Source organism: Stegodyphus dumicola, chromosome 1 (assembly GCF_044657685.1).
Source record: "Stegodyphus dumicola isolate Sdum_Otavi_A_Nest chromosome 1, ASM4465768v1".
NCBI classification, from domain to species: Eukaryota; Metazoa; Arthropoda; class Arachnida; order Araneae; family Eresidae; genus Stegodyphus; species Stegodyphus dumicola.
Window position 1 is genome coordinate 295,136,112 of NC_140768.1, and position 26,267 is coordinate 295,162,378.

At 28.7% G+C, this 26,267-nt stretch overlaps 1 protein-coding gene across 2 annotated transcripts; it reads right to left on the bottom strand.

Moving 5' to 3' along the window:
* Positions 1–482: 482 nt before the first annotated feature.
* Positions 483–26,153, bottom strand: oaf (BRICHOS-like domain-containing protein out at first). 2 transcript variants are annotated; one of them, XM_035368179.2, is made up of 5 exons: positions 25,736–26,153; positions 25,025–25,159; positions 16,750–16,933; positions 13,976–14,290; positions 483–4,977 (listed from the first exon to the last, which is right to left on the bottom strand). In XM_035368179.2, exons 1-4 carry the CDS (start codon positions 25,976–25,978, stop codon positions 14,016–14,018), a joined length of 837 nt encoding a protein of 278 aa, XP_035224070.1. In that variant the 5' UTR covers positions 25,979–26,153; the 3' UTR covers positions 483–4,977; positions 13,976–14,015. The 2 variants fall into 2 exon arrangements, with proteins under 2 accessions (XP_035224070.1, XP_035224069.1); XM_035368178.2 differs by having other exon boundaries at positions 13,971–14,290.
* Positions 26,154–26,267: the final 114 nt, after the last annotated feature.

Consider the following 26,267-nt stretch of genomic DNA (forward strand, 5'->3'; position numbering starts at 1 on the left):
TTCTAATGTATTTGTTACTATTAATATAGCTGGTTAAAAAGAAATTTATAAACATTTTAAAGATGGCAATACATATGGATAAATTGTATATCTTTGATTTAAACATATAAATTAAGGATTAAATATTTTTCATTCATACAAAATGAATTCAAAAACTGTCCTCAAAAAAGTAGGTATTGCAAAACAAGCTAGCTAAGGCAGCTAATAAAATAGGTATAAATTTTAAATTAATTAAAATATAATAATTAAATTAATTATAATAATTAATTAAAATATTTTTCTTCTCTAAACAGTATTACAAGAGTAAGTAGTAACTGAAACCATTTGTTTGCAATATTATTCCCTTTCATTCCTTAGCTAAATAATAAAATAGAAAGGTTTTATTGCATATAAACTCAACCAACATTCAAAAGTAAATTTAATATGATAAATTTTACACATTTTTAATAGTAAATGATGAAAGTGAAAAAAATAAGCCAAAATTAAGTATAAAAATAGGAATATTTATTTCAAACAACATTTTGCCACCAGATGCAAAAAAGAGAACGTGCTGATAACATTTTTTGAACAAAATTCCACAACATATACTGAAATATTTCTATTTACAAAAGGAATCAAGTAGCATTTCTTTTACATATATAATTTTTAGTTTCCTGTACAGTTGCAAAATCGAGCCCAAATGACGAAACTGGCTAAATTTGTATTCTCTCCATACATATTTTTTAAAACAAACTTTTAATACATGTATTTCATAGCAAACATGAAAAAAATAGACCTAAATTTTAATAACAATCTCCATGTTATTTCATGCATAACAGCAATATGCTGTTCATTTATTCTATTAAAATTTTAGAAATTTTTAGACAGAATAGGAAACATTATATTTCAGTTGTTCCTTTATTTTGAACTTAAAAATATGAAAAAAATTATCCCTACCTAATAAGCCTTACATTAATATTGCTTTAGGTTACATTATTAGGGGGGAAGCTGATATTTTAATGCACTATAACAATTTACACAACAACCTAAAATTAAGAATATAAGTTACTGAAAAACAAAGAACTACGGAGTTTCAGAAATATTGCTATAAAATACATGAAATTTACAGTATATATCAGATACAACAGCCATAAATGAAAAGTTCAAATGCAAGTATTTGTGTGAATACATAAATCATATTGTCCACTTATATTAATTACTTATATGTGTATTTTCATATATGGGAGAAAAAACAGTCAATTTGATTTATCACTTTTTTTAACACGAAAAATTGCATATGTAGGTCAGGATTTAAGCATTGAATATGCAAAAGATAAGTCCATTTTTTTCCCTTTTTCTTATTTTTTTAGAGGACTTGCAATGAAATATAAATAATAAATAGCAACACATATTATCTGTTACAAATACTTAATTGAAAGGAAGGAAATTACAATGTTTCTTTAGGAAGGGTGAACTTTCACAACAAAAGTGATATTTATTTACATTTGTACATATATTCATCATCTTGCATAAAAAGACAAATATTTCCACATTTCTCACAACTGATGCAGAAAACCTTCAGCAACAGACTTTTACCATGTGGAAAAGTTATGCTACTCTCAACGCTATAATAAGGGCATAAAGAAGGCATATAAAATTTAATACTTTGTAATAAAAGCTAACTGTGCATATGTATTCTAAATGTGAGGTTTATGACCCACGTTGTAAGTGTGACATGTCTGGAAGCCCTTCTGGAATACATATACAAGGAGAAAGGAGTTTTAAATTTATACTTTAAAAATAAAAGATGAACTTTAGCCTAATTAATAAGTCCCAGGATATATTAAAAAAAGGGGGGAAGAGAGAGAGGTTATTTTAGCAGGTAACATCAATGAAAAAAGTTTAATTTAAAATTTTACAATTATAAATAATGACTGCAAATTCTATACAAAAACAGTTTTTGCAAGTATTATATATCATTCAAGGATCAAACTCTGACTATAAAAACACAAACAAGTAAAAGTATGGCTAGCTAATTAGAACCTTTTTCTCTGGTAAATCTATATAAAGTATCGAATTAGAACTCCTTACTCTCTGCTACTGATATGTGTTGGATTCCAAGTATAAAAGTTGTTTAGTAACTTAAACCTTAAATTAAAAATCATATGAATATAATAATACTTGCCTGAAGAAAAATTATCAGGCAAATGATAGAATTTTTTAGAGATGACAAACCTAATAAAGCTTTAAAGGTAGTTCCAAAATGTGTTTTAATTTCCAAATTATTCAAATCATACTTGTTATAAAATTATCAAATGACAAATAAAGCACTAAGTATACTGCCATCATTTAACAGATATTGAAAAAAAATATGATCACATGTACATTTTTCAGAAGTAATGATAACCATGAACAAATTTATACATCTGGATTTGTGAATAAATGTAACAATTTATATATACTGGTAACTTTTTGGTCCTGTTAACTTATTTCTACATTAAATTTACATGATTTTATAGCTATATTAATTTACCTCACTTTTGGCTGCAAGGCAGTAATAACTTAGTGCCCAGAAGAGGAAAATTTAATATTGAAAAATTAAATATAACATACATTAAATATATATTGCTTACAAAAGTTTCATTTATTAAAGTCTTGTACTCCAAAATCAATTTTTAAAAAAGAACTAAAATTTCCGATTGTTACTATGTATATTGATATATGTAACAGAAATATATCTTCAGTTCTGCTATATGATAAAAATTAAAAAATGTAATTACCGCACATTATATTTCCATCCACCAAAATTTCACGAGTTATAAATTTCAGTGGCTCCTTTTAATTTAAAAAAATGTAAACTTGCTTTAAGATTTTAGAAAAAATAATAAAGCTATATATATATATATATATTATCAGCTTTGAAATAGAACTATACAGGAGATTTTTCGATATATCAACATAACATTTTTTAATTAACATTTTTTAATTTAATAATGTATAACACGATAAATAGCAATATGTTATCATATACAGATTATAAAATGTAAAAATAATAATGCTCCTCCCTCTTTTCAAGTTTTAACTGCTCATAAAAGATATGCATGTAAAATAAAATTCAAGCACATATTGAGAACTGAATTCTGTACAATACACACTATCTTTTGTAACTTAGAAATTTCTGTACTTTCAAAGTATTGCCAAAAAATGCAATACACCAACAAACTTTCTTTATATACATAAAACTTAATAATTTAAAATAAGCATTAAAAATTTAATTAATGAATAACTATATATATATATATATTAAATTTCTGCTTCCATTCAAATCTTCTTAGAAAATAAATTAGCAAATAATAAGAATATAATTACAACATATATAAACATACTTTAAGTTTTTAAATGGACCAAACTTGTCAACGCATAATTCATCATACATAGTGCATAAAATCCCAATGTCACTAATTTGTAATCTGTTCTAAACTTATAAAACCTGATTATTATATTGTATAATTCTACATTTAATACCTAGTGAAAAATTTATGGAGAGTACAAATTTTATCCTTTGTTATATGTTAACTGCTACATAAAAGCTTCTAAAACTCAGTCAAATAATTTCTGAAATGAAATTATGTGTTTGTATTGGCCTCAAAACTGCAATGAAAATACATTTTAATGAAACTTTACAAAATCTTGGATTGATGTAAAATTAATAATAATTTATTTTTCTTATTTCTAAGAGTACTTTGCCAATACTTAGATAAAAATTATATTAGGTAAATTTTTTCACATTTTTACTTTTATTAAAATTAATAATTTAATATACAAACAGAATTTAACTATGTAATGCAGCATTTGGTATTATTAATGTATGTTATTATATTATGAGATCGCAAGTATTTGTAGGCAGTGCTTTTTAATTGTTAATAATGCAATAAAATTTTAATTATTTTCTATATTTTATACCTCAAATGTAAACCTGAAGTTAATATAGAATAATATAACTGAAGTTAACCTCTATATAAATATTTTAAATTCTCTGTTCTCCAGTGGATTAGATAATCATGCATGCTGTATTAATTTTTCTTTATTAAACTGAAAAGATTCATTATTATCTAATGGTATATAATTAATTCATCTTCTTATAAAGCTTGCTCTTCCCCAAAAAATTAAAAATTTCACAAAAAGGTAAACATTATACTACAAATATTTTTTATCCTTGATATACAGATATCAATGCAGAACTATTGACATAGCTGTAAATTTATACAAAATAATATATTTTTTGCATAGTACATTTCATTTTATGAAATAATTTCAAACAGAAGCATTTTTTTTTAAAACTCTGCATATATGAAAACTATCTCTGTTACACTATTACATTAATACACTTACACACTTATTTCTCTGATCCAAATTACAAATAATTTAATCAAAATACAATTGAAAATAGAAGCATTTTCCATTCTATATTTTATGGTAATCAATACTGGCTAATTATGTTTTGATTAATATTTGATAATCATGTAAATGCATATTAGAATTTTTACAAATTTTAGCATAAAAAGTGAAATGTCAAAATCACATTTCTACTAAACATAAGCATATTGTCCTTTAATAATGACTTCTATAATAGTTTAAGTTACCTATATGTTTATCCAAACTTTTCAAATAATATTTTCTACATTATAAAAGAAATACAAAATTAAAAAAAAAAAATTAAAAAAAAAAATTAATGGTTTTAAATTGGAGTTTTGTGCTTTGCATATAGATCTGGAACATATTTTGCCATGGATATTTATCTTGCATTAATAGAAAACAAGTATATCAAGAAAGAAAAAAATCCTTATTTATAAATTAAACTTTTTTTTTTTGTATTTATGTAGTATGCGTATATGCAGGCAGTCTTCAGTGTTACAGTTGGCTAAAATGGCAGGTACTTTTCTGTTAACGGGATGTCAATTAGCATCAAATATAAACATTCCAACTAGATGAGGGAAGCTGTAACAATACATAAAGTTTCATGAAAAGAAAGACTATTTTATAAATAATTTTTTCAAAAGAATAAATAGTAAAGTTAAATTAAATTAAAATAAATTTAAATAGTTCTCTTGTGTCATTGCTGCAAGGAATGAAATTTAAATTTAATATTCTCTATTCATAAAAAGCAAATTTAAAGTTAATTAAATTTTAAATAATGAAATTTAATACAAACAAATAAATGAATTTAACAAACATTTATATATAATGTTTAATGTGCGTGTTGAATATATGCAAATTTAGGATTTTTTTTAAAAGTGAAAACTGATCACTGTGTGCTTGGAACATTGATCTGTTTTCACTTGAAAAAAAAATCACACAATTGCAAATTTGGTATTTCTAACAGCACATTAAGCACTTTATACATTACTGAGCACATTAAGGATTATATACATTATAATTGTACAGCTGTTCATGATGTGATATAAATAGGCTACCACATATAGTGCTTTGGCGCACATTCGGTGACTGGTGCTCCATTAACAGAAAAGCACTAAGTGGCACTTCTAATACAACCATTTGCACAGATAAATATTATATAAAAATAGCAATCCTTAATAACTACAGGCCCATAAATAAAAAAAATTAAAACTTTTCCTATAATTATTCATAAATTGATGGACTTATTCCTTATGAAAATAATTATAATTTATATTAAGAAATGATATTCAGTTATTATTGCAAAGAATAATATAGTGAATCCTCTTTAAGATGATCAGCCACGGTTCCAGACAATTTTGGTTTCCCGTGGAGGTGATCATCTTACAGAAGCTAATTATTATCAATGAAAATTATTAATTGAAAAATGGACTTATTTTATTCACAGTTCTTGGAACTCATTACAGAAAAATACAAAAGCAGAAGTGTGGTGCATTGGTTTATTAATAATATTATATTAGCAGAACTGTAAATTACAAAGAACAACACAGATGAGAGGGAGGACTTAATAAATAACTTTTTATTTAATTCTCTCAAATGCTATTTAAGTGAATCATATTTCAAACACACAAAACAGACTTTACATATAAATCCCCCCCTCCCACAGCTTATATAATAAATTTTGCTTCAAAAGCAAAAGCACACTATTCATATAATGAAATTTGCATATTTAATTTTCTCATTTGGTTAACCTTTTTTTTTTTTTTTTTTTTTTTCCCTACACCAGTTTAAACTTCATAAATAAGTTAACCATCTTTTATATATATATATACATATATTTTAAATCATGACATAATTTGTTCAAACAGAACTTGTAAGAAAATTACTCTTATCATCCAAAATTTTTGATTACCAAACCATTTCATTTTTAACTCGGACATATTAACATTTTTTAAACATCTTGATTATAATGAATTGTTTATTATTAAGAGCATTTCCTTATACACAGTTAATGCATTCACAGATAACAGTGCTGTTAACTTTTGTTTTACTTTTTTAATATTATGCATGTCTGAATCAATTTTTAACAAGAACTGAACAACAACAAGGACCTATTTCATCATAAATGTTCTTAAAATCATAATCTTTTATTAATAATGGCCACAGTTATAACCAATCTATCATATCAATCTGCACACATAGAAAATGTAAAAATTAGAGCAAACATTTAAAAAATATAATGAAGTGTTTAATGTATATTGTGTCATCAATAAGACTACAAGATAAAGATATTTATGTTCCAGGTATATACAAAGTAACTAAAAAGTTCTTGCCATTTCTGATATGACATTGAAAGAGTCAACCCCAACATTAAAAAAAAAAAAAAAAAAAAAAAATGCCAAACCTGGTGATGAAGTGGTTAGGATGGGAGTCCAGACATTGACCACGAATATAAAAGCATGTTGCATTGATACTTCAAACATAACTCACACAGTGACTGATTGAAATGGACGCATCAAAGGCGCTTGTTCAGAGTTGTTTGCTGTATGATTTTAAAGTGGGCCTGTCAGCAGCACAATCAAGTCACCAAATTTGCCAGGCCTTTGGGGATGATGCCGCTAATGAACGAACCACTAGGCAATGGTTCCAGAAGTTCAGGTCAAGGAATATGTCTCTTAGTGACGCACCATGCAGCAGTCGGCCACAAGCACTGGATGATGAGGCCCCGAGAGCAGCCATAGAGAGTGACAGTAGCCAAACATGAGGTGAGCTTGCTGCACACTTCCAGGTATCTGATGAAATGATTAGACTCCATTTTCACCACATAGAAAAGGCATACAAGCTGAGCAAATGGATACCCCACTCACTTGTCTGATGCAAACACGCAACAGCGTGTTGCTGCCTGTTTGTCATTGCTTACTCGGCACCACAATGCATCCATATTTCATCAAATACTCATCAACGATGAAAAGTGGGTCCAGCATGACACACCCTGGCATTCCAGATATTGGTTGCCACCATGAGACCCTGTGCCTCACATTGTGAGACCTTTTCCCCACCCATGCAAGATCATGCTCTGTATCTGGTGGACTAGTGACCAAGTGTTGCACTATGAGCTCCTGCCAGTGGATCAAACCATCACGGCAGGCCTGTACTCACAGCATTTGGAACGTGTGCATCAGGCACTGATGCATAAAGAGCGAGCATTGGAAAATAGTAAGGGTGTACCCCTCCTCCATGACATCGCCCGGCCACATGTGGCTCAGGAGGCCAGGGACATCATCCAGCAACTGGGCTGGGAGACACTGTTCCCATCCACCATACTTCCCAGACCTCCCACTAACAAACTACCACCTTTTCCATTCCCTGGACAACCATCTTCATGAGAAATATCATCAACTGGCCAGACCTCGAAAACTTCTTTGTTTCCAAGACTCCTGAGTTTTACTGTAATGGCATTGATTACCGTGTAAAAAAAAAAAGCTGTTTCCAAGCAAGAAATGTATTTCTTAACTTGCTTTTTCTTGTATATTCTTACTTAGATACATTTTAGACTGACATCAAAACAGACATTTTTGTTAGTCACAAACAAACATGTCTGATAATCTTGATCAAGTTACGGAGTAGTCTTCGTACAAAAGAATAATATAATTATCAATATCAGAGTTATTTATATTCCCAGAAATATGATTCACTCCCAAAAGTGGTTGCTATGAGAGGGTTCACTATAATTTGTTTTGCTTTTCCAGCATTAAGTAATGTTATTACATATTATAAGAAACTGAAATAAATTGAAAACTCCAGAGTATAATTTTTCTGAAATACTACATCAGTTTTGATTTACATTGCTTAATAATAAAACTGATATATATTCATGATTCAATTTAAAGAACGAATTCGGAAGCAATTCGTAACTCAAAATTTATAAAAAATATTGCAAATTATTTTTAAATCAATAGAATTCATATTTGAAAATTTTAGATAAGAAAAACGAAAGAAAGTAAAAAAGCATTCTTAACCCAAAATTTATACAAAATATTGTAAATTATTTTTAAATCAATAGAATTCATTTTGTTACATATTTGAAAATTTTAGATAAGAAAAATGAAAGAAAGTAAAAAAGCTACAACAAAATTATATTTTCTTATTCACACTTTAACGAGGGTACATATCAGTTATCTCAGCTAACTTTTTCTGGTGGGGGGATGAGACACCTCCAGTATCATTTTAATAATCTTTAGTTGTTGCACTGAATATCCTTTTCAACAACCCATAAATAATGTTAGGCTCATTTTTAGGTTGCCTGTTACTTCCATTAAAGTTTTTTCAGTTCTGTTTTTAATCATTTCAAAAAAACTTGTTTTGGGACAAGTGTCATTGATAATCCTTTGCTTGAATAATAACCTTACAACACAGTTTTTGTATAACCACATGCAAGAGGAAAAATGCTAGTTGTATAAGCACTTTGTAATTTTTTATTTTATTTTGAGCACTTTGAATAACATGCAGTTCTTTTGAGGTAATTTTTTTTTTGTTATGTTATTGTTTATTTTCACCTTTGGTGTTTACTTTTAATGTTCTATTTCTTAGTGAAAAGGTGTTGCTAAGAAAATGTGAAACTGGGATACCTTAAAAATACTTTAACTCCATTATCCAGTAAGGAAAGCTTTAAAATTTAGAATGGTTTTTGATAACTATGATAAAATATTTAGACTAAAAATAAGCTACCAGATATCATGATAAATGTTGAATCTAAAAACAACAAAGCTGAACTCACATTAACATACAATCATGGAACATAGTCTTGTGCCCATTATCTAAAAGTATCCAACAAATATGGGTGCATCTGTCTCCTATTCCAATAATTCAATTCATTAATAAGAAAGATCCAACAATAGAGATCTGATTTATTCCACTGATAATAACTGCATTACTTTCATCGCACTTTCTTAAAAATTATTGAAAATCAGGAAAAAATCTAAGAATTTTATAAAATTTAACATAATTTCCAATTTGCATAACTTTTTTTTCAAAAATTACATAAATACATATATTAGATACAATGAATTTAAATAAATATTACATTTCAAATTACAATTTGCTACATTTGGAAGAACTCATGGAAATATTAGTATTCTAAATATCATGTCATCCTTCTATGAAATGATGATACACATGATCTTTATATCCAAAGCTGGATATTTATTTTTCAAATAATAATAATAATAAATAAATAAAAATAAAAACTACTTAAATTTACAATTGAAATCAAGGTGATTTTGTAACACTTAATGCTTTTACCAACTGAACCTTTTCACTCTCAGTACAATATTTCTTTGGAATTTAAAAATAGTAATTTGTAGTTAAGGAAAAAATGTTACACCTGTCAATAATAATAAAAATTACTATAATATTTCAATTTTACTTTTACTAATATATAAAGATGTATTGATAAAAGTTCGTATGATGCCTAAATCAAGTAAAATTATTTAATACATGTGAATTCTAGTCCTAGCATAATGAGCTGCTTGTATGCTTTTTTATACTTAGTTTACTTTAATGCCGAATAATGGAAAGCTACTGATGAAAGGCACTTTTCAAACAAGTGAATGTGCTTTGCTGCAATTTAAATAGTTTAATATCATGATTTGTCATAACTTCTTACAAAGACAGGCAATGGATTAAGTCAGCTATAGAAATTAAACAAACAGGGTTTTACAGTTTCAGAAGTGACATATTTCTGAAACCTCTACAGCTTTATATCACTCAAAATATACATACAAAAATAAATAAATAAAATTTTCTTGTTAGCTTAAAATCATTTCTGTCAAAGAACATGTTTAATAAAAATTAATAATTTTACTTTCAATTGAGCCAACAAATTTACTTTTAGTGCAATATTGGTTACTTTTAATTTTAATCTGAATTCTACTTTTATTTTAATAATGAATGCAGTTCTCACAAATATAAAAATATTTAAAGCTATGTGAAATTCATCTAAGTATTGGTTTGGTTCGGTTTATTTGGTTTGGCTAGAACTATCTGCTTAAGGAGAGGGAAGCCTTTGTGGATGAATTTCTAAGAACAACTGGCTTGTATTCATGTTACACATGGTGGAAACCACCTAAAATAAAGAAAGATTACTTTTGCTTTTTTTGCAGAAGATTACATGAAGAAAGCCTAAATCTAATATAACACTAAATTTACTGTTTCTCTTATGCAAAGGTTTATCCAAATTTATATTTCCTTAGTGTAAAAAACATATTATATTTTCTAACTTGCAGCTGAAAAGTGGTAGAAAAATTCTACTGCACTTTTAATGTTTGTTAAGTATCACATCTTTGGATTTTTTTCTTATATGAAAACTCAATCAACTAATTAAAAAAAAAAAAAAATCTATCATTCATAAAATATAACTTTCAATTTTTTTCTTATATGAAAACTCAATCAACTAATTAAAAAAAAAAAAAATCTATCATTCATAAAATATAACTTTCAATTTTTTTCTTATATGAAAACTCAATCAACTAATTAAAAAAAAATTCTATCATTCATAAAATATAACTTTCAATCTTCAGAACAGCCACACCGCTTAAGAAATACACAAAATGAAATTTCATTTTCAGTTCTAACACTGAGTCATTATTTTCCCAAATGTAGCAAACATATTAGTGAGTCATACTGTTATATATCTTAATCATTAAAGTAAAATTATCTTCATAATCATTTATATTATGAATACATAAGAAAAAATTCATCGAAATTTGAATAGTAATTTTTAATATGTTTGTTTCTATAGTGACTTTATTAAAATTATTATTATAGCATGTATATTAAGAAAATACTGGCTTTTGCTTCCAGAAAGGAATAAAATATATAAATTAAGTAAATGATTAAAATAAAATTCCAATTTATTGACTAAAATATTTATAAATAAGTGGTTCTGGTAGCTTACTCGAATGACAAACCTTCTTGTGACAGCAATCTTATTTCTTAGTGACTTATCATGCTTAATATTATCATTATTCAAAATCAGCTCCTTTCGCTATGAAACATTTGCTTCAGATTAACTATGAATGACTATATGTTCACTTCTCTAACTCATTTCTACTCATTATCAAACTCAATTCAAAATTGTTATGAAATTACAAGTTCAATTCAAATACACATAAAAAAGTACTACTAAATAAATCCAGCATTTCCATCAAATATCTTCTATTAAATAGTAAATACTGGAAGACTTTCAAAATTGACTATAATTAGTTTGCACTAAACATTCTGTGAAACTTCTCCAGCAAAATGCATCATACCAAAGTTTTTTAACCAAAAGAATATATTATTTTAACATTTCAAATTCCAGTTCAATTTTCATTATATACAGCAGTCAAAGAATAAGAACTACCTGCATTATACTTGACACAGTTCTTTAAAGATATATAAAAAAAATAAAAGAAATTGGCATTATGAATCGCATAACAAACTGCATAACTGTTCTGTAAAATTAGCAACAAAACACATAAAATGCATCCAAACAGTGCTATCCAAAGTGTTTCTGAAACATGAAATTAAGCTTATTCTAATTAAGTACAAAATGGCACTTTGAATCTAATTTAATATATATGAAGTTTAGACGTTAGATGCAGTTAAAACATGTTTGCACATAACAAATACACTTTCGAAAAATCACTATAATTAATAAAAATCACAAGCATCAACAGCAAACACAAACAATTCTTAAAATAACTTGTCAAATTCGTGCATAAAATTATCCACATAAACATTTAAAGCTTAAAGGCAAAATCAATGTTACTTAAAATATATCTTACTTTTAAAGTGGAAAGATATACAATTATTTCAATTTCAATATGATATAAAAAATTAATTTTACCTAGTACTTTCTAATTATCTGCAGTCCCAAAAAAGCCATACAAAAATAATGATGAGGTAACACACTGTGTCACCAAAAGTATTTCTGTGACAACCCAAATATGTGCGTAAGCACATGTGTGTTTGAGTACACACTCTTGAAATTCAAAAGTAATTTTGGATTTGCACTCATGAAATTCAAAAGTAATTTTTCTGAATAGTATTTCATTTTGCTTTGAATACATTTGTTTTCATAGTAACAAAACTTTGGAGTCTGCCCTAGTTATTTCCATTATGCTGTTTTTGAATGATCATAAACTGATCGAGAGGGTGCATGATGCTAAGTTTCTGCAATTTTCCCCCCTTTAAGCTAAAACAGATCACTATATATATAGGAAGAATTATAATACAAAACAATTAAAAAATTTCTCAAGAAAGATGTTTTACTCTTTTATGAGTGTAAAAAAATAGGTAATGTATCATTAAAATAGACATTAAGGTACCTATAATTAGGAAGCTTTTTTTTTTTTCTAACTCCTACCAAATTTTTAGATTACAATATAATTCTGTATCTAAAACACTTATTTTATCCTATGTTAACCAATTTGCCTCTAATAAAGCCAAGAGTAAATATTTTATTTCTGTTTTATTTGCTTGTTAAAAAATCAGTACTTTTTGGTTAATGGGGCACCATTCACAGTTCTGAAGCAAAGCACCAAGCATTGTTTCTTACATCTGTGGAACTCCATGCTTTCTTTTGGAAAAGAAAAGGGGTTTCTGGTTGTAGTTATGCACTGATGTCATTACAAAACAGAAAGAACAAACACTGGTTTGATAGTCTTCCCTGTGTGATTTTCAGATACTTTTTGTTACATGCTTTTTTCACCCCTTTTCTTTTCCAAAAGAAACCATCAATATGGGTTACATGATTTTGCTGTGTAAAACGGCAAAATAAACATCAACATAGCATTGCCTGCCACCACCTAGATTTCTGTAAATTTAATCCATGTGGCGTCGACTCCACAAAAAGATGTAAATGTTTTTCAGCAATGTTAAATGAAATCAGAAGCTTTATACCTGTGTAATCTGAAATCAATACAGTAAAATACATTTGATATTTTTTGTGAAATTTTACACTCATTTTGGATTTAATTAAATACTTATTCCTTTTATGAAGTTGTATATATTGTTGAAGTTGCCATTCCTATCTCTAGTTAAATTTCACACCATTTATATTTGGCCCCAAATGGCTTCCTGTTAACCGAAAAGTATTAAAAAATCTTACCAAATAATAATAATAATCTAAAGTATAATATAACTAATAAATATAATTAATTTTATCTGGTACTTTATTTTAAATTTTACTTGGTTTAGACTAATAATATAATTATTAACATAGATTAATTTCCATATTATTTCTTATATGCAAGCATGATTTATAAATTACTGCATCATTTATTATGACTTGCTATTTGGTCCAGTACAACATAATATAGCATACTATTTGAATAATCACATATTTAATTATTTTTAAAAAATTAAAACTTTTATGGCACTGAGAGAAAATTTTAATATAAAAAAATCAGATTTCTTTACATTTAACTCAGTGAAATACAATATAAAAATAATGAAATGGAATAATACAATGAATGAACACATGAGCATTCAAAACTGGTTCAAGAATAATATATGTAATATAATTTTACTACCTTACTTCTAATGGTATAATTCTCTGGTAACCAAATAATATTGCATTATTCATCCCATAAACACTGTTGCTTTTGTTGAACAAAAAAGTCAAAAGCACGGCATTTACGGCATGTTTTTATCCCACATCGATAATTGATGGTTTTTCCAGAAGAGTCTTTACCATGACAGTATTTTAAACCGCATGGATACCATCCCACACAGATCTCAAGGCGACATTGACAAGGTTGCCATAGGTTATTATTAACATTGCAACGGACGGGCTTAGGCGGGGGAGCTCGCTTTACAGAGGATGTCAAGGTAACAATGTCTCTACTCAAAGCTGAAAAGGAAAAAAAAAACACATCTTGTAATAATCTGCTTACATTGAATAAAACAATGACTGATAATAAAAAAAAATTAGTTACTGTCTTAGTGAAAAAGAACATTCAGAATCAATCATACATCAAAAACTGATAAACACTTTAATTCTCCAGCTGTAGTGCTTCCATAGTATCGCAACCACCTTAGTAGAAGTAGCCAAATTTCCATAATGTGTGTTTCATCTCGATGTACTCTGCCTTTGATATGATTTAAATCAAGTTCCTTGTCATTATAATTCGCTTCCAATAGTGAAGAAAGTAACACAGAAGTTATTGAAAACGAAAAAATTTCGATTGACAAATTAGTCAGTATTCTCGACACAGCAATTATAGGACTTGAACAGCAGAACTTTGTAATTAAACAAGAAATTATGTCTGTTTGATAGAATTAAAGAGAAAGTATTATCACATGAAACGAAACATTTTAAACAACGAGTCCAGATTACGGACTTCGTACTGTATAATGTACAAGAATTACCAAGAAAATATACATTTTAGTTCAGGGTTTTCAGAGCAAATTCTCAAGCATAAGGAAGGTTAACAAATGGAAGAATGGTAGCTTTGAATAAAATTCATCGATTTTGAGGGTGATCAGTCACAATCCTGAAGCAGAAAATGTTGCAAAGATGAAAGGCGTGACAATCACCTTTATATAGAAATGAATAATAAATGACCAGAATAAAAACAAATCATCATCTATCAAAGAAACAGCAACAAAATGTGAAAAAGATATTAGAATTTTGAAAGCTTCAGAAAGAACTTTAAACTTGACTGGAAATAACATCATTAAATAAAGATAATACATTTTTATGGCTTCGAAGAAATCCAATTGACAACTGAAGAAACTCTGCGGATAATTTTTGCAGAGCAATGTAAAAAATATGGTTTAAGTGCCCAACCTATGATCAGCTCTATATATTTGTTTATTTCTCCTTTTCAAATACAAGATTTGTGTTACTTGATGGGAAATTTTAATGTTTGATGATGATAAAAGTTATAGTAGTTTCTCTTTCAGTTATATTTCCTGCCAAAATTTTAAAACAAATATATGTATACAGCTAAGCAATTCTATATGTTAACTACAAAACAAAATGTTAGCTTATTTTGACACAGTTGCAGATTTATATACATCTATCTGTAATTGGCATATATGCAAATTATGTACAGCTGATAACAATGTATAGGTAAGCATTATATCTACTTTCATAGGCATAAAATTTATCTGCATCTAAAACCAGAAATTCTAAATCTAGGTTTTCTGCAAGGTACCTTCTCCAGTGTAGTAAATTTTCCAATGATCTGAAAATGTATTGAGATTTTTCAATATTTGAGTACGACAGCACTTGCTATCTTTAGATGACTTTTTTACAGATTATTACTTTCTTGCAAATTAGACAAGTCCAAAATCCACAGCAAAATGATCACTTAGCTAACGAACACTAAACCATATATAAAGGTCATTTTCCCCCAAAAAAAGAATGTTAAAATATACATTACAGTTATTGTTTCTTCTTCCATAACAGAAGTTAGATATTTCTATTCACCTGAATGTGTTTTAATGCCATTAGAATTGATTCAAATCCTTCATAAAAATTCAGCAAAATATGTTTTTAAATAAAAAATTTACTCTTAGGCATCTTGTCCATGGTCTGTCACAAACTCGTGTCTATTTTAATTTAAAACAGGTTTTTTTTTTCCTTTTTCAGGGGGGGGGGTATATAAAACATTACGCAATGTTATGTGTGCCAATAAACCCAATGTAACTAATAACTTCAGTACATTTGATAAAAGAATTATTACCAGTTTTCCAAGTCTGTGCAATTATGATTTTGAGTACATTATTTTATAATTGTTTTGAATTCATTATCAATTTTTTTAAATATTTTTTCATAGCCACAGCACATACACTCTATTAATGATACTAATTTTTCAAGAACTGTGATAATAATTCCAATCCAATTCTTTCCAATACTTTCGAAAATTCCAATATAGTACCTCCTTCACATTTTATTGACAGCTGGGATTACACTGGTTTGGTCCTTGCTCCTCTAAAAAGGACCTGTTTCAGACTGCCCACAAAATCGATTGTTTTATTTAAAAACTATGTCAAACTATGCTTTTTTATCTAATTTTAAATTTTGTTTACCTTTCAATTAAATTCTCGCAAAATAATCTATAATAATACAAAATGTATCTCTCTTTTCAACAAAGCATTAAATTTAAAAAATAATAATAAGAAGAAGAAAATCCAAGCAAATGAAAATAGCAAAATATGCAAATTCATGATTTTGGTGTAGTGCCAATGATATTACTTACATTTAGGTGCTCACTACGAGCTGGGCATTCATAGATTATTTCATAATTATTACATGTCATAACAATGACAAGAAACTGAAATGTTTAAATTTGCCAAACTAACCTTTTGGACTTGCCCATGCTCGCAAGTCAATTTCCCTGGCATAAGCAGAATGAGCAGCTTCATCACAAAGGTATGGAAGATGTGGAGAAATAACGGAAGACTTATCAAGTTCAATGCTGAGGTCCATTTCTAGGTTTTCTTTGCCTCTATCCTCTTCCGGCTGCCGTATGGCACCAGGATTACGCTAAATTAAATAAACACTCATGTAACTGAGAGGATTATACATGAACTTTTGTTAAAATGCATAGGATCAGTTCAATTGATTCCCAGTCACTATATTTCCTAGGTTCCTTGTCATACTACTTTTTTTACTTAAAAAATGCTTTAGTAAACTGTAAAAAATCATAGAGATATCTCAACATAATATGATTCAATTATTCATTTAATTGAAATTTATTTTTAAAAAATTTCAAGTGTCTTAAATTTCTGTAAAACTGCACAGGGAACAAATATAACATTGCAAAATAAATGTCATTGTTACATACTTTTTCTAAATCTTAAATGTAAAGAAACTTTATTATGACTACAAAAATGATACTCCATGAGTCAGAGGTATCTATGCACAGTTACATTTCACCACCTTTCTCTCTAAACAAATTAAATCAAAGTGAAATTTAAAATAACTTTTATTTAATTAATATATATAGTACTTGTCGCTTATTAAAATCCCTTCCGTTCCAAGTATGAGTTTATTAAGCGACTGAGTTAAATAAACAGCTATTTGTGTGTTGCAAATTGTGATTAAAGTTTTAAAATTTTCAAGTAAAATAATAACTAGCAATGAATTCATTAATTAATCCTAAAATAATAATTAAAAAATAATATTAAAATTAAACTATTTATGCAATATTGAAATTCATTTTTTATGAAAAAAAAATGTTTATAATTATAATCTTGATAAAATTTTATCTCGTTATAAACAACTTGGCATTTCAATAAATTACAAGTAATTTCAATAAACACAAAAAATTATAAATGCTTCTCCCAATGATTTACTCAAATTTCAAAATTTATATTTCTAGCCAGCAGAAAAATTGCCCTTTGTCTGTTTAGTCGATCTGCTAATTCATGATTATAAATATGACCAATACTTTTATTGCTTTAGCTTACAATTTCTTTCCGTTCAGAGACTTTTAATGTATAGTAATACTCAGCAACATCTCATGAGCTTTATTATAACTCTGTGAACATCATATATCTATCTCAAATGGCGAATTTTGAAGGCGGAAATCTTAAAAGATGGGATAAAAAAGTTGCACTTTCATCTCCTATCAGCTGGTGTTTGCAAAGGAACCCTTATTCATTTACAATGACTATAGAGAACTTCTTTTGTTAACCGTAAGATAAGGAAATGCTGCCACTCTGAAGCATGTGCCAACAAAGAACTCTGAAAATAGTGTTTCACAGGTACAAGTACTCGTGGAGTAGGAAAATACTGGTCAAACAAACCTGTTTTACTAAAACAATACACACTTCAAACATAAAGCCACAGTCCACAATATGTTAAATGGATACAACTACAAAAACCTTCGATAGGTACAATTACGATATTCCGGCACTCAAGAGGCAGTCTTTTGCCACTCTGATTTTAATAAGCAGCAAAGAAGAGTTTAATAAATGAGGTTTTTTTCTATTGATTAGTATGTATTTGTTTAGGTTCTTAGAAATTTGAATGTAATAAGTGGCTGAGTTCATTAAACGGCGAGTTTAATAATGAACGTATATAAGAAAATCGAGTATCTCAATTAATAATAATAATAATAGATGCCATTTTTACTCATATATTTTCCTCCTAGCTTAGCACAAGATTCTGAAAATTTTTAATATTTATGTGATTTTCCCCTTTTTTAAGGCATTTATAAAGCAAGCTCCAATAAATTTCAAAATGAATTTGGGCATCTACCCAGTGGTCACCACCAGTTTGCCAGTCTATGGGTTCTAAATTCTGTTGCCTAATAACCCTTCCTAAATCCTACAAATTTTGCTATCTCTAAGTTTTGGTACCTAGTATATCTGCTAAATTCTGAAAATTTTGCCATCCTTGATTTTTGCTGCTTGGTGCTCTTCTAAATTTCAAAATTATTGTCACTCTTAATCCTCCCCTTGGTTTGCATAGGCATTGGCTGTGACCCTGTGGAGTAGAGTTGGGCAATTTGGTCTGAAACTGATTAAAAAAATTCATTCACTTTAACGAGCAAATGAACTTTAATTACAGAAAACAGAGTGATAGTTCTTTTGAAGTTCATGAAGAGCTCTTGTTAGAAGCATGCCTGAAATACAGATGCGCACAGTGATTCACTTTACTGAACAAGTGAATGCCCGATTTATGAAAAAAGAATGAAGCATGCCAGGAAAGTTCGATTTCCATTTTAGGGGAGAAAAGAATGTTTTTTCTTCCACATTAAAAGAAAGTTTAATTTTTACCACTTCCAACTTTTTTAATTTTGCTTATTCTAGAATTGGTAGTTCTATGCAGAAAGAAGGTTTTAGAGAATCTCAAAACTACAGTTGAAAGACACAGTTCAGGGAGTTAGGGTTTGACCGAGTCAATTATTTCAGTCCCATTGCTTGTTTGATTCATTCCTCTATTTGCTCAATCACTCTCGATTCACTCCTCAGTCCTAATGCTTTTCATCATAGTTTGTGAATAGCGAATGATAAAAAAGAACTGATCCGGTTTAGCGAGAGAACAGCTCTGATATGATCCGATAAAAGAGCAGTTTTGCCCATCTCTACTGTGGAGAGGTTAGCATTTTTCTATCTGACTAAACATTACGTGAAGCCTCAAAGTTTTCATGTCTACAAGTCATCTTAGTACAAAGTCTGAAAACTTCCACAATACAGAATCAACAAAGTCGCAACCATTCCAGATCTCCCACTTTGTATTGTACTTACCGAATTTAGAAACAGCTTACAAGAGCTGCTATTGAGGTAAAAAAATTAGGTTTGATGAAGTGTCAAATGTGCCACAAAACAACATTAAATAGTAATTTCATGATGCAAGAATATCTTCATCCAGCACTGATTTACTGTATAGAAATGCATTCCTTCTACTTAGGCACCTTTTAGTAGGACATAATGTACACACTCGCATGGAATGGCTCTGACTACAAAGTGCAATTTATGCTTGATCTCAAACACATAACAACATGCATAAACAACAAAATACTTCTATGAACAATAGCATGTGTCTTCAAATACAAGAAAATACCAGGATTATTTTCAATGATAGGAAATTATAACAATGGAAATATAGTACAAAAATAGCCGTAATAATATAATATTATGTTTGACACAAGAAAAAATGGCTAATCTTTAGAATGTGGTAACAGGTAGTTTGGCGACATTTTGGTAAGGCGATAAAGGTAGGACTTTAGCAATAATCTGAGAAGTACACAGTTTGAATGTCGTCTCAGAGAAATGAGAGATTATGAGACATGTAATGTGACATTTTTCGGAAAATTCCGATTGTGATTTTAGCTAATAAGCGCTTAGAAACAATTTCGCTGCTAAAGTGCAGAATCGCCCACTTATTTGTTTGGTGCTTTTTACAAGAGTAAGAAGAATTGGATTTTTGTCAATTTTCTTTGACTTTTTAAGTGAAAATAGGACGATGTGTACATAGATAAAGTCAAGAGTGTGCACAATGCCATTTTTGTGCAATTCTGGGATATTTTTTTTTAAGTGAAAATAGGTCGACATGTACATGGATACCATGTATGTGCAATTCTTAAAAACGTGGGAAGCAGTTTGTGATTCTGCACTTTCTCCCAATTTCGCACCTAATCTTCGTCATGATTAAACATTTTTGTTCTATAAAAGTTCTAGTATAAGCATAATTCGGCTAGCAGATTGTTGGAAAAAAATGTTGGGTAAAAAAAAAAAAAAAAAATTCCTTTACTTCGTGAAAACAAAATGGCGTCCAAAACAAAACTAGCAGGTTGCTGTAGCAGGGTTGGTCGCCAAATTTTCGCCAAGTTACCATAATGTAAAGACTCACCGAAAAATATTAGTAACGTAGCATTTCTTATGAGATGGATGGCAAATAAAGAGCAGTCATTCAAATTATATTAAACCTTAATCTTTTTATCCTGATAATATTTGTAATTATGTTCTGCTTTTGCATCATTTAGAATGGTTGACAAAATCAAAATCTGATCACTATTTGATAGTATCAATATTCCTAACGATAGGACAAAATGTAAGGTCTGAAACAAATATATGTTACGTTAATACTTTGCATGAAAGAGTGAGAAAGACAAATACTTCTTTTAGACTTTCCTTCACACATGCTTGCTGGAACAGAGATTTTATTAAGGAGTTCCATGTTATGGCTACCTAAAAGTTCAGATGATAATTTTATACTTTTTAAGCTCTAAAGTGTGTATTCATTCTTCCATAAAATACACTTTTTAATGCAAATAGAAATAACATAATTTGATTTAGCCTTGCAGTAAAATTATCATGTAAATTTTTGTGATGAAGGAAAAAATATACAACTGAAAATTTTGCTATAGAATGACATCATAAAAAAAGCTCCCAGACATTAGGAGGAAGATGGGTACTGTTATCGGGACCAGATTCAGAAATGTATGAATGTATGTGCGTGTGCATGTATGTATGTGCGTATGTATACATGTAAGAAAAATAAAGAATATGTAAAAAGATTAAATTAGCAGCAAAAATTAATTCCTTTCTGTATTATAAAAAAAAGTAACCTCCATTTGCAATGCGTCATTTCCAGAAAAATTTATGTCATATGACTCTTACATAATTCTGATGATGTAAATGAAACTAAACCTTAAACAGCTAATAGAAATTTTACATCAATATTAACCATCCAATCAAAATGCATAGAGAACCAAAACTCAGTCAGTCTAAATTAAGATTTAACTCTGAACATAATGCACTTGCTTTCACCGCTTTGGCTTAGCTGCACTGCTGTCTGTCTGCTGCTTCTTTCTTGCTACAAAATTATCAAAAATGTAAACTTTTTGGAATAGGCACAATTAATGTGCCAACTGGATTGTGACCACAACATGTTTACTGAAATAAAAGTTGAATTAAATATACCTTAACTGCCAAATTTCTTATTCATTGTGGATCGTTGTTTCAGCATTCTAAGACATCAAATATCTAGCTGTTCATTACATATACAACTGCCTGTGCTCTACTACAGAATCTATTACGGCAAAATCGACAGGATTGGACCTGTGCCACATCTACCACTCTTTTCTGCATACCTAATGAGACGAATTTTGATGCAAGTTTGTGCCATGCCCATTTTTAATTTCTGTGTTGATAATCTCACTCTCATGTTCTGCCAGTGTCTACAAAAAAATAGACTGCGTGATAATTTATGTTAAATGCTTTGCCAGTAATCAATGCTTTAAGCTCAAGTATCAGTATATTTCAATCAACTACAAAATGATTAAATACTTCAGCCATCAGTCTGTGTTTATGAAAAGTATTTTGAAGTGCTGTATGCGAGATACTTCCATTCTGCATCGAAAATTTACAGAGGTCATCAAGTGTCATGTACTTCGTGCATGCAGAAGAGTGGGAAATCCTTTTTATCCATTTCTGATTCCTGCGTTGTAATATATGGCCTTATGCTTATCCAAATGTCTATTTTTTCGGTCAGTATATATTGAATTACCATTATTTCAGTGAAACAAACCTAATGCTAGTTCAGTGATTTTAAATTTCGTGTGAAAAGTTTTAGTTAAGATTTCTGAAATTTAATTTTATTAAGATAAAAACATAGTGCATAGTGTTCAAAAAATGAAAACACAAGTATTCTGAAATTTTCATTTAATGGTTTGGCATTTATTAATTTTGTTGGCGCATTTTATTTGATATTTTCTGCTAATAGAGTATGTTTAAATGTTTCATTATGGTGAAATAATTAATTAGATTAATTTAAATGTTATTTTGAAAATGATGTACTCTAAACTATAAAGTAAGTGATTTTTAAGTAAGTGATTAAGTACTTCTTTGTAAATTTAGGCATTTAATTTTTTGAAATCATATTAGATTTTAGAAATTTTAGTACCATTTTTATTGATTCAAGTTTTACGATACTAAAAATTTAGTTTTTTTTCTAAGTGTTTTACATAATTAAATAACAAATTTAAAGATTTATCATTATTTTATTTAGGGAAGGTTATTAAAATTACTGTAGCAATAATTAGAAATGACATTACTGTTTAAAAATTTGAAGTTTAAGAATTTTGAATTATTTGAAGAATAAATAAGTTAATTTTGCAAAACTGGTACAGAATAGTTTTGAATATAATTTAGAAAATATGTAATGTTTAAAATACTGAGAATAGTTATGAATATAAAAATACTAAGAAGAGAATAAATGCATGTAAGGAAAGAGTATGATGAGGGAGTGCTGGTTCAAAACAGAGACCGTTTTTAACCTCTGTTATTTGTTCTTATACCCTCCTCATATCAGAAGATATAAACTTCGAAGGCTCCCACTTTATAATTTTTTCATATAATTATTATTTTTATATAAATGGAGTGTGTAAACTTTTTTTTATAAGTGGAATGTATAGTGCAGTTCAAAAGGCGAGTTGCCTTTAAACAAGGACCGGAGACCTTTATAAGCAACTGCTAGAAGCAACCCTTAACCACTCATGAAAATTCAGTACATGAGTTCGTTAAATGTGGTGATGCCCAAATAGCTGGAAGTGTTTGAATTAGAGAAAGCAATGGGGGGTCTTCTGGTTTTGTGTAAAATAAGAAAATTGGCTATGTAACAATGACAGTAAAACCATAATTTTAGTAATACTATTATAAAATTTATGATGTTAAAATATAAGTTATAATACTGAAAATTAATTATGTTTTGAACATTATGAAATTTATGATTAATCAAAATACGTAATGTGTGTGCAACATTTTTACAACTGTGATATTGTATGTAAAGCCTTCCCTGAAAAAATCTAATTATGTGGGCTCTAAAACAAAGACGTTTGGACTGAAAAATTTTAAATCTCTAAAATCTTATCGAAGTTTATATTTTGCAACTATGGAAATAATTATTCTACTCAAAATTTAAGATTTGTATTTTTTCAAATTATCTCTCTGCATGTACTAATGCTTTCTCTCTAATGCCTTTTATTCTGCCCTGTTGTCCCAACCTTTCTTTTGAAGGGGAGATATGTAAGAAAAATAAAGAATATGTAAAAAGATTAAATTAGCAGCGAAAATTAATTCTAAAAATAGTAACCTCTATTTGCACTGCCTCACTTCCAGAAAAATCTATGCCATATGACTCTTATATAATTCTGATGACTTAAATGAAACTAAAACAGCCAACAGTAATTTTACAGCAATATTAACCAACCAATCAAAATGCACTGATAACCAAAACTAACTCTTTGAATTAAGATTTCACTCTGAACAGAATGTACTTGCTTTCACTGCTTTGGCTTAGCTGGACTGCTGTCTGTCTGCTGCTTCTTTCTTGCTCCAAAATTATCAAAAATGTAAACTTTTTAGAATAGGCACAATTAATATGCCAACTGGAATGCGGCCACAACATATTTACTGAAATAAAAGGTGAATTAAATATATCCTGACTGCCAAATTTCTTATTCATTGTGGATGCTCGTTTCAGCATTCGGCTCTATTGTAGAATTGGGTGCCCCTTCGATTAGCGACAAATTTTTTAAAAAATTTTGGCGATGAAACCTCACTTCTGGTTACCATGATAGTTTTAACTTTGTTTTAGCTTCCTGATTTTATTTAAATGAAAATAGTTTGATGTGTACAAGGACAAATTTAAGGCAGTGTGCAATGCCTAGTTTGAGCAATTCTAGGATTTTTTTTAAGTGAAAAGAGATCGATGTGTACATGGACACAGAGTTTGTGCAATTCTTTGACTTCTTATTTTGGTTTTGTGTAGTGGCCATCTTGAAATTGTGCCTTCCTGGCACCGAAAAACAAAGGGCACCCAATTATAAACTTTTACTTAGCATTCTAAGACATCAAAATTCTAGCTGTTCATTATGGATACAATTGACTGTGTTCTACTACAGAACACATATATTTGTGCTTACATATATACATACATTTCTGAATCATGTCCTGATAACAAAACAGTACGAGAAAATGATTAGCAAGGAGATCAATTTTTAAGAGCAAACGCTGATTCATTTTTGAAAATCTGCACAAATTAAGTTTCTACAAAACAATACAACATTCTTACATATTAATGATTAAAAGAAACTTGATAATCATAATAGTTTAATAACAATACCTGTCTTAATTTTGACATAGCATCAGCAGATATAAAGTCATTTTTGCTCAGCTGTGTAGCGAAACACAAAACTTGATACTGGCTCTGGCCTCTCTCTTCCTCTCCCAACACAAGTACACGGAAAATTTGCACCTCCTACAAATACATTTAAAGTAATTTTAACACAGTTCCCCCCTTGATGCAAATTTGAACTAAATAAATCGTAAATGAATAAAATACATAAATCTGATGTAAACATAGATTTAACCAGCAACATATAATTGTGAGGATATGAAGTATAGTAATAATGAGTTTATGTTCCAAAACAAAGAACTAAAATCCAATTTGCTATACGATAATTTTACATCAAATTGTAACACATTATAAATGAAAAAAAAAGGGGGATTGAAAATTTAAATACCACCAAAAAGTACGACTGCTTCACATTTACAACATAAGGAATTAAAAACTTAAACCAAAAATGGCACATTAATCATGTTACATTCACATGAAGTAAATTTAGCATAATCATTCTTATATGCTACCCAATTTACCACTCATTTTATGCTCTATATCTCTAAAATAGATAAAGCTGTGATAATTCCTCTAAAATTTTAACAGAACTATTACGGATTCCTTGTCTTTAATTGTTATGTGTATTTTAAACGCTCTAATAGAAAACAGGAAACAGAGTCAACTTAAAATACTGCGAATAGTTTGTATAATAATTACCGATTTGAAATCTATAAACTGTGTTATTAACGTTCCTTCAGGACGTTGAAATTCTAATGTTATAGTATCCGCAGATGTGTTGGAAGAAATAGTTTCTTGAACGATATCTCCTCCTTGATTTTTTACATTAATTACTAACTGGCAATCATAACTCCTCAAAAATGCTAGATTAAAAAACACTGCGAATACGATGGTAACGCTTTCAAAGAAATATAAATGTAACATTCTGGTAATTAAGCACATCAAAACTTTTTACAGTATTTCTTCATGAAAAATTCACATCATTCAGTTATGTCTTTTTAAATATGTAAACAAAACTTTTGTCAACACTCAGCAAAGATGCTAAATAGCATCTATCGCTGACGTTTCGTTAACCAGCAGCCATGTTTTGATCGTAATATGAACTTCAGTGCTTCAGTTGAAGTAATTTTACTTATAAAACTACTTCAGCAGCTTATTACACCGCTGGACAACAAATATTTTGTTTCAAGGCCTTTTAAATATTTGCTTTCATTTTGAATGCCTTTTTCTG

What these genes read in the sequence shown, in the direction of transcription:
- oaf (XM_035368179.2), bottom strand. Translation starts at nt 25,978, where the DNA reads ATGTGCTTAATTACCAGAATGTTACATTTATATTTCTTTGAAAGCGTT. An exon ending in AGTTTATAGATTTCAAATCG is followed by an intron (nt 25,160 to 25,735) that starts GTAATTATTATA and finishes ATGTATTTGTAG; the next exon opens with GAGGTGCAAATTTTCCGTGT. An exon ending in CTATGTCAAAATTAAGACAG is followed by an intron (nt 16,934 to 25,024) that starts GTATTGTTATTA and finishes TATTTAATTTAG; the next exon opens with CGTAATCCTGGTGCCATACG.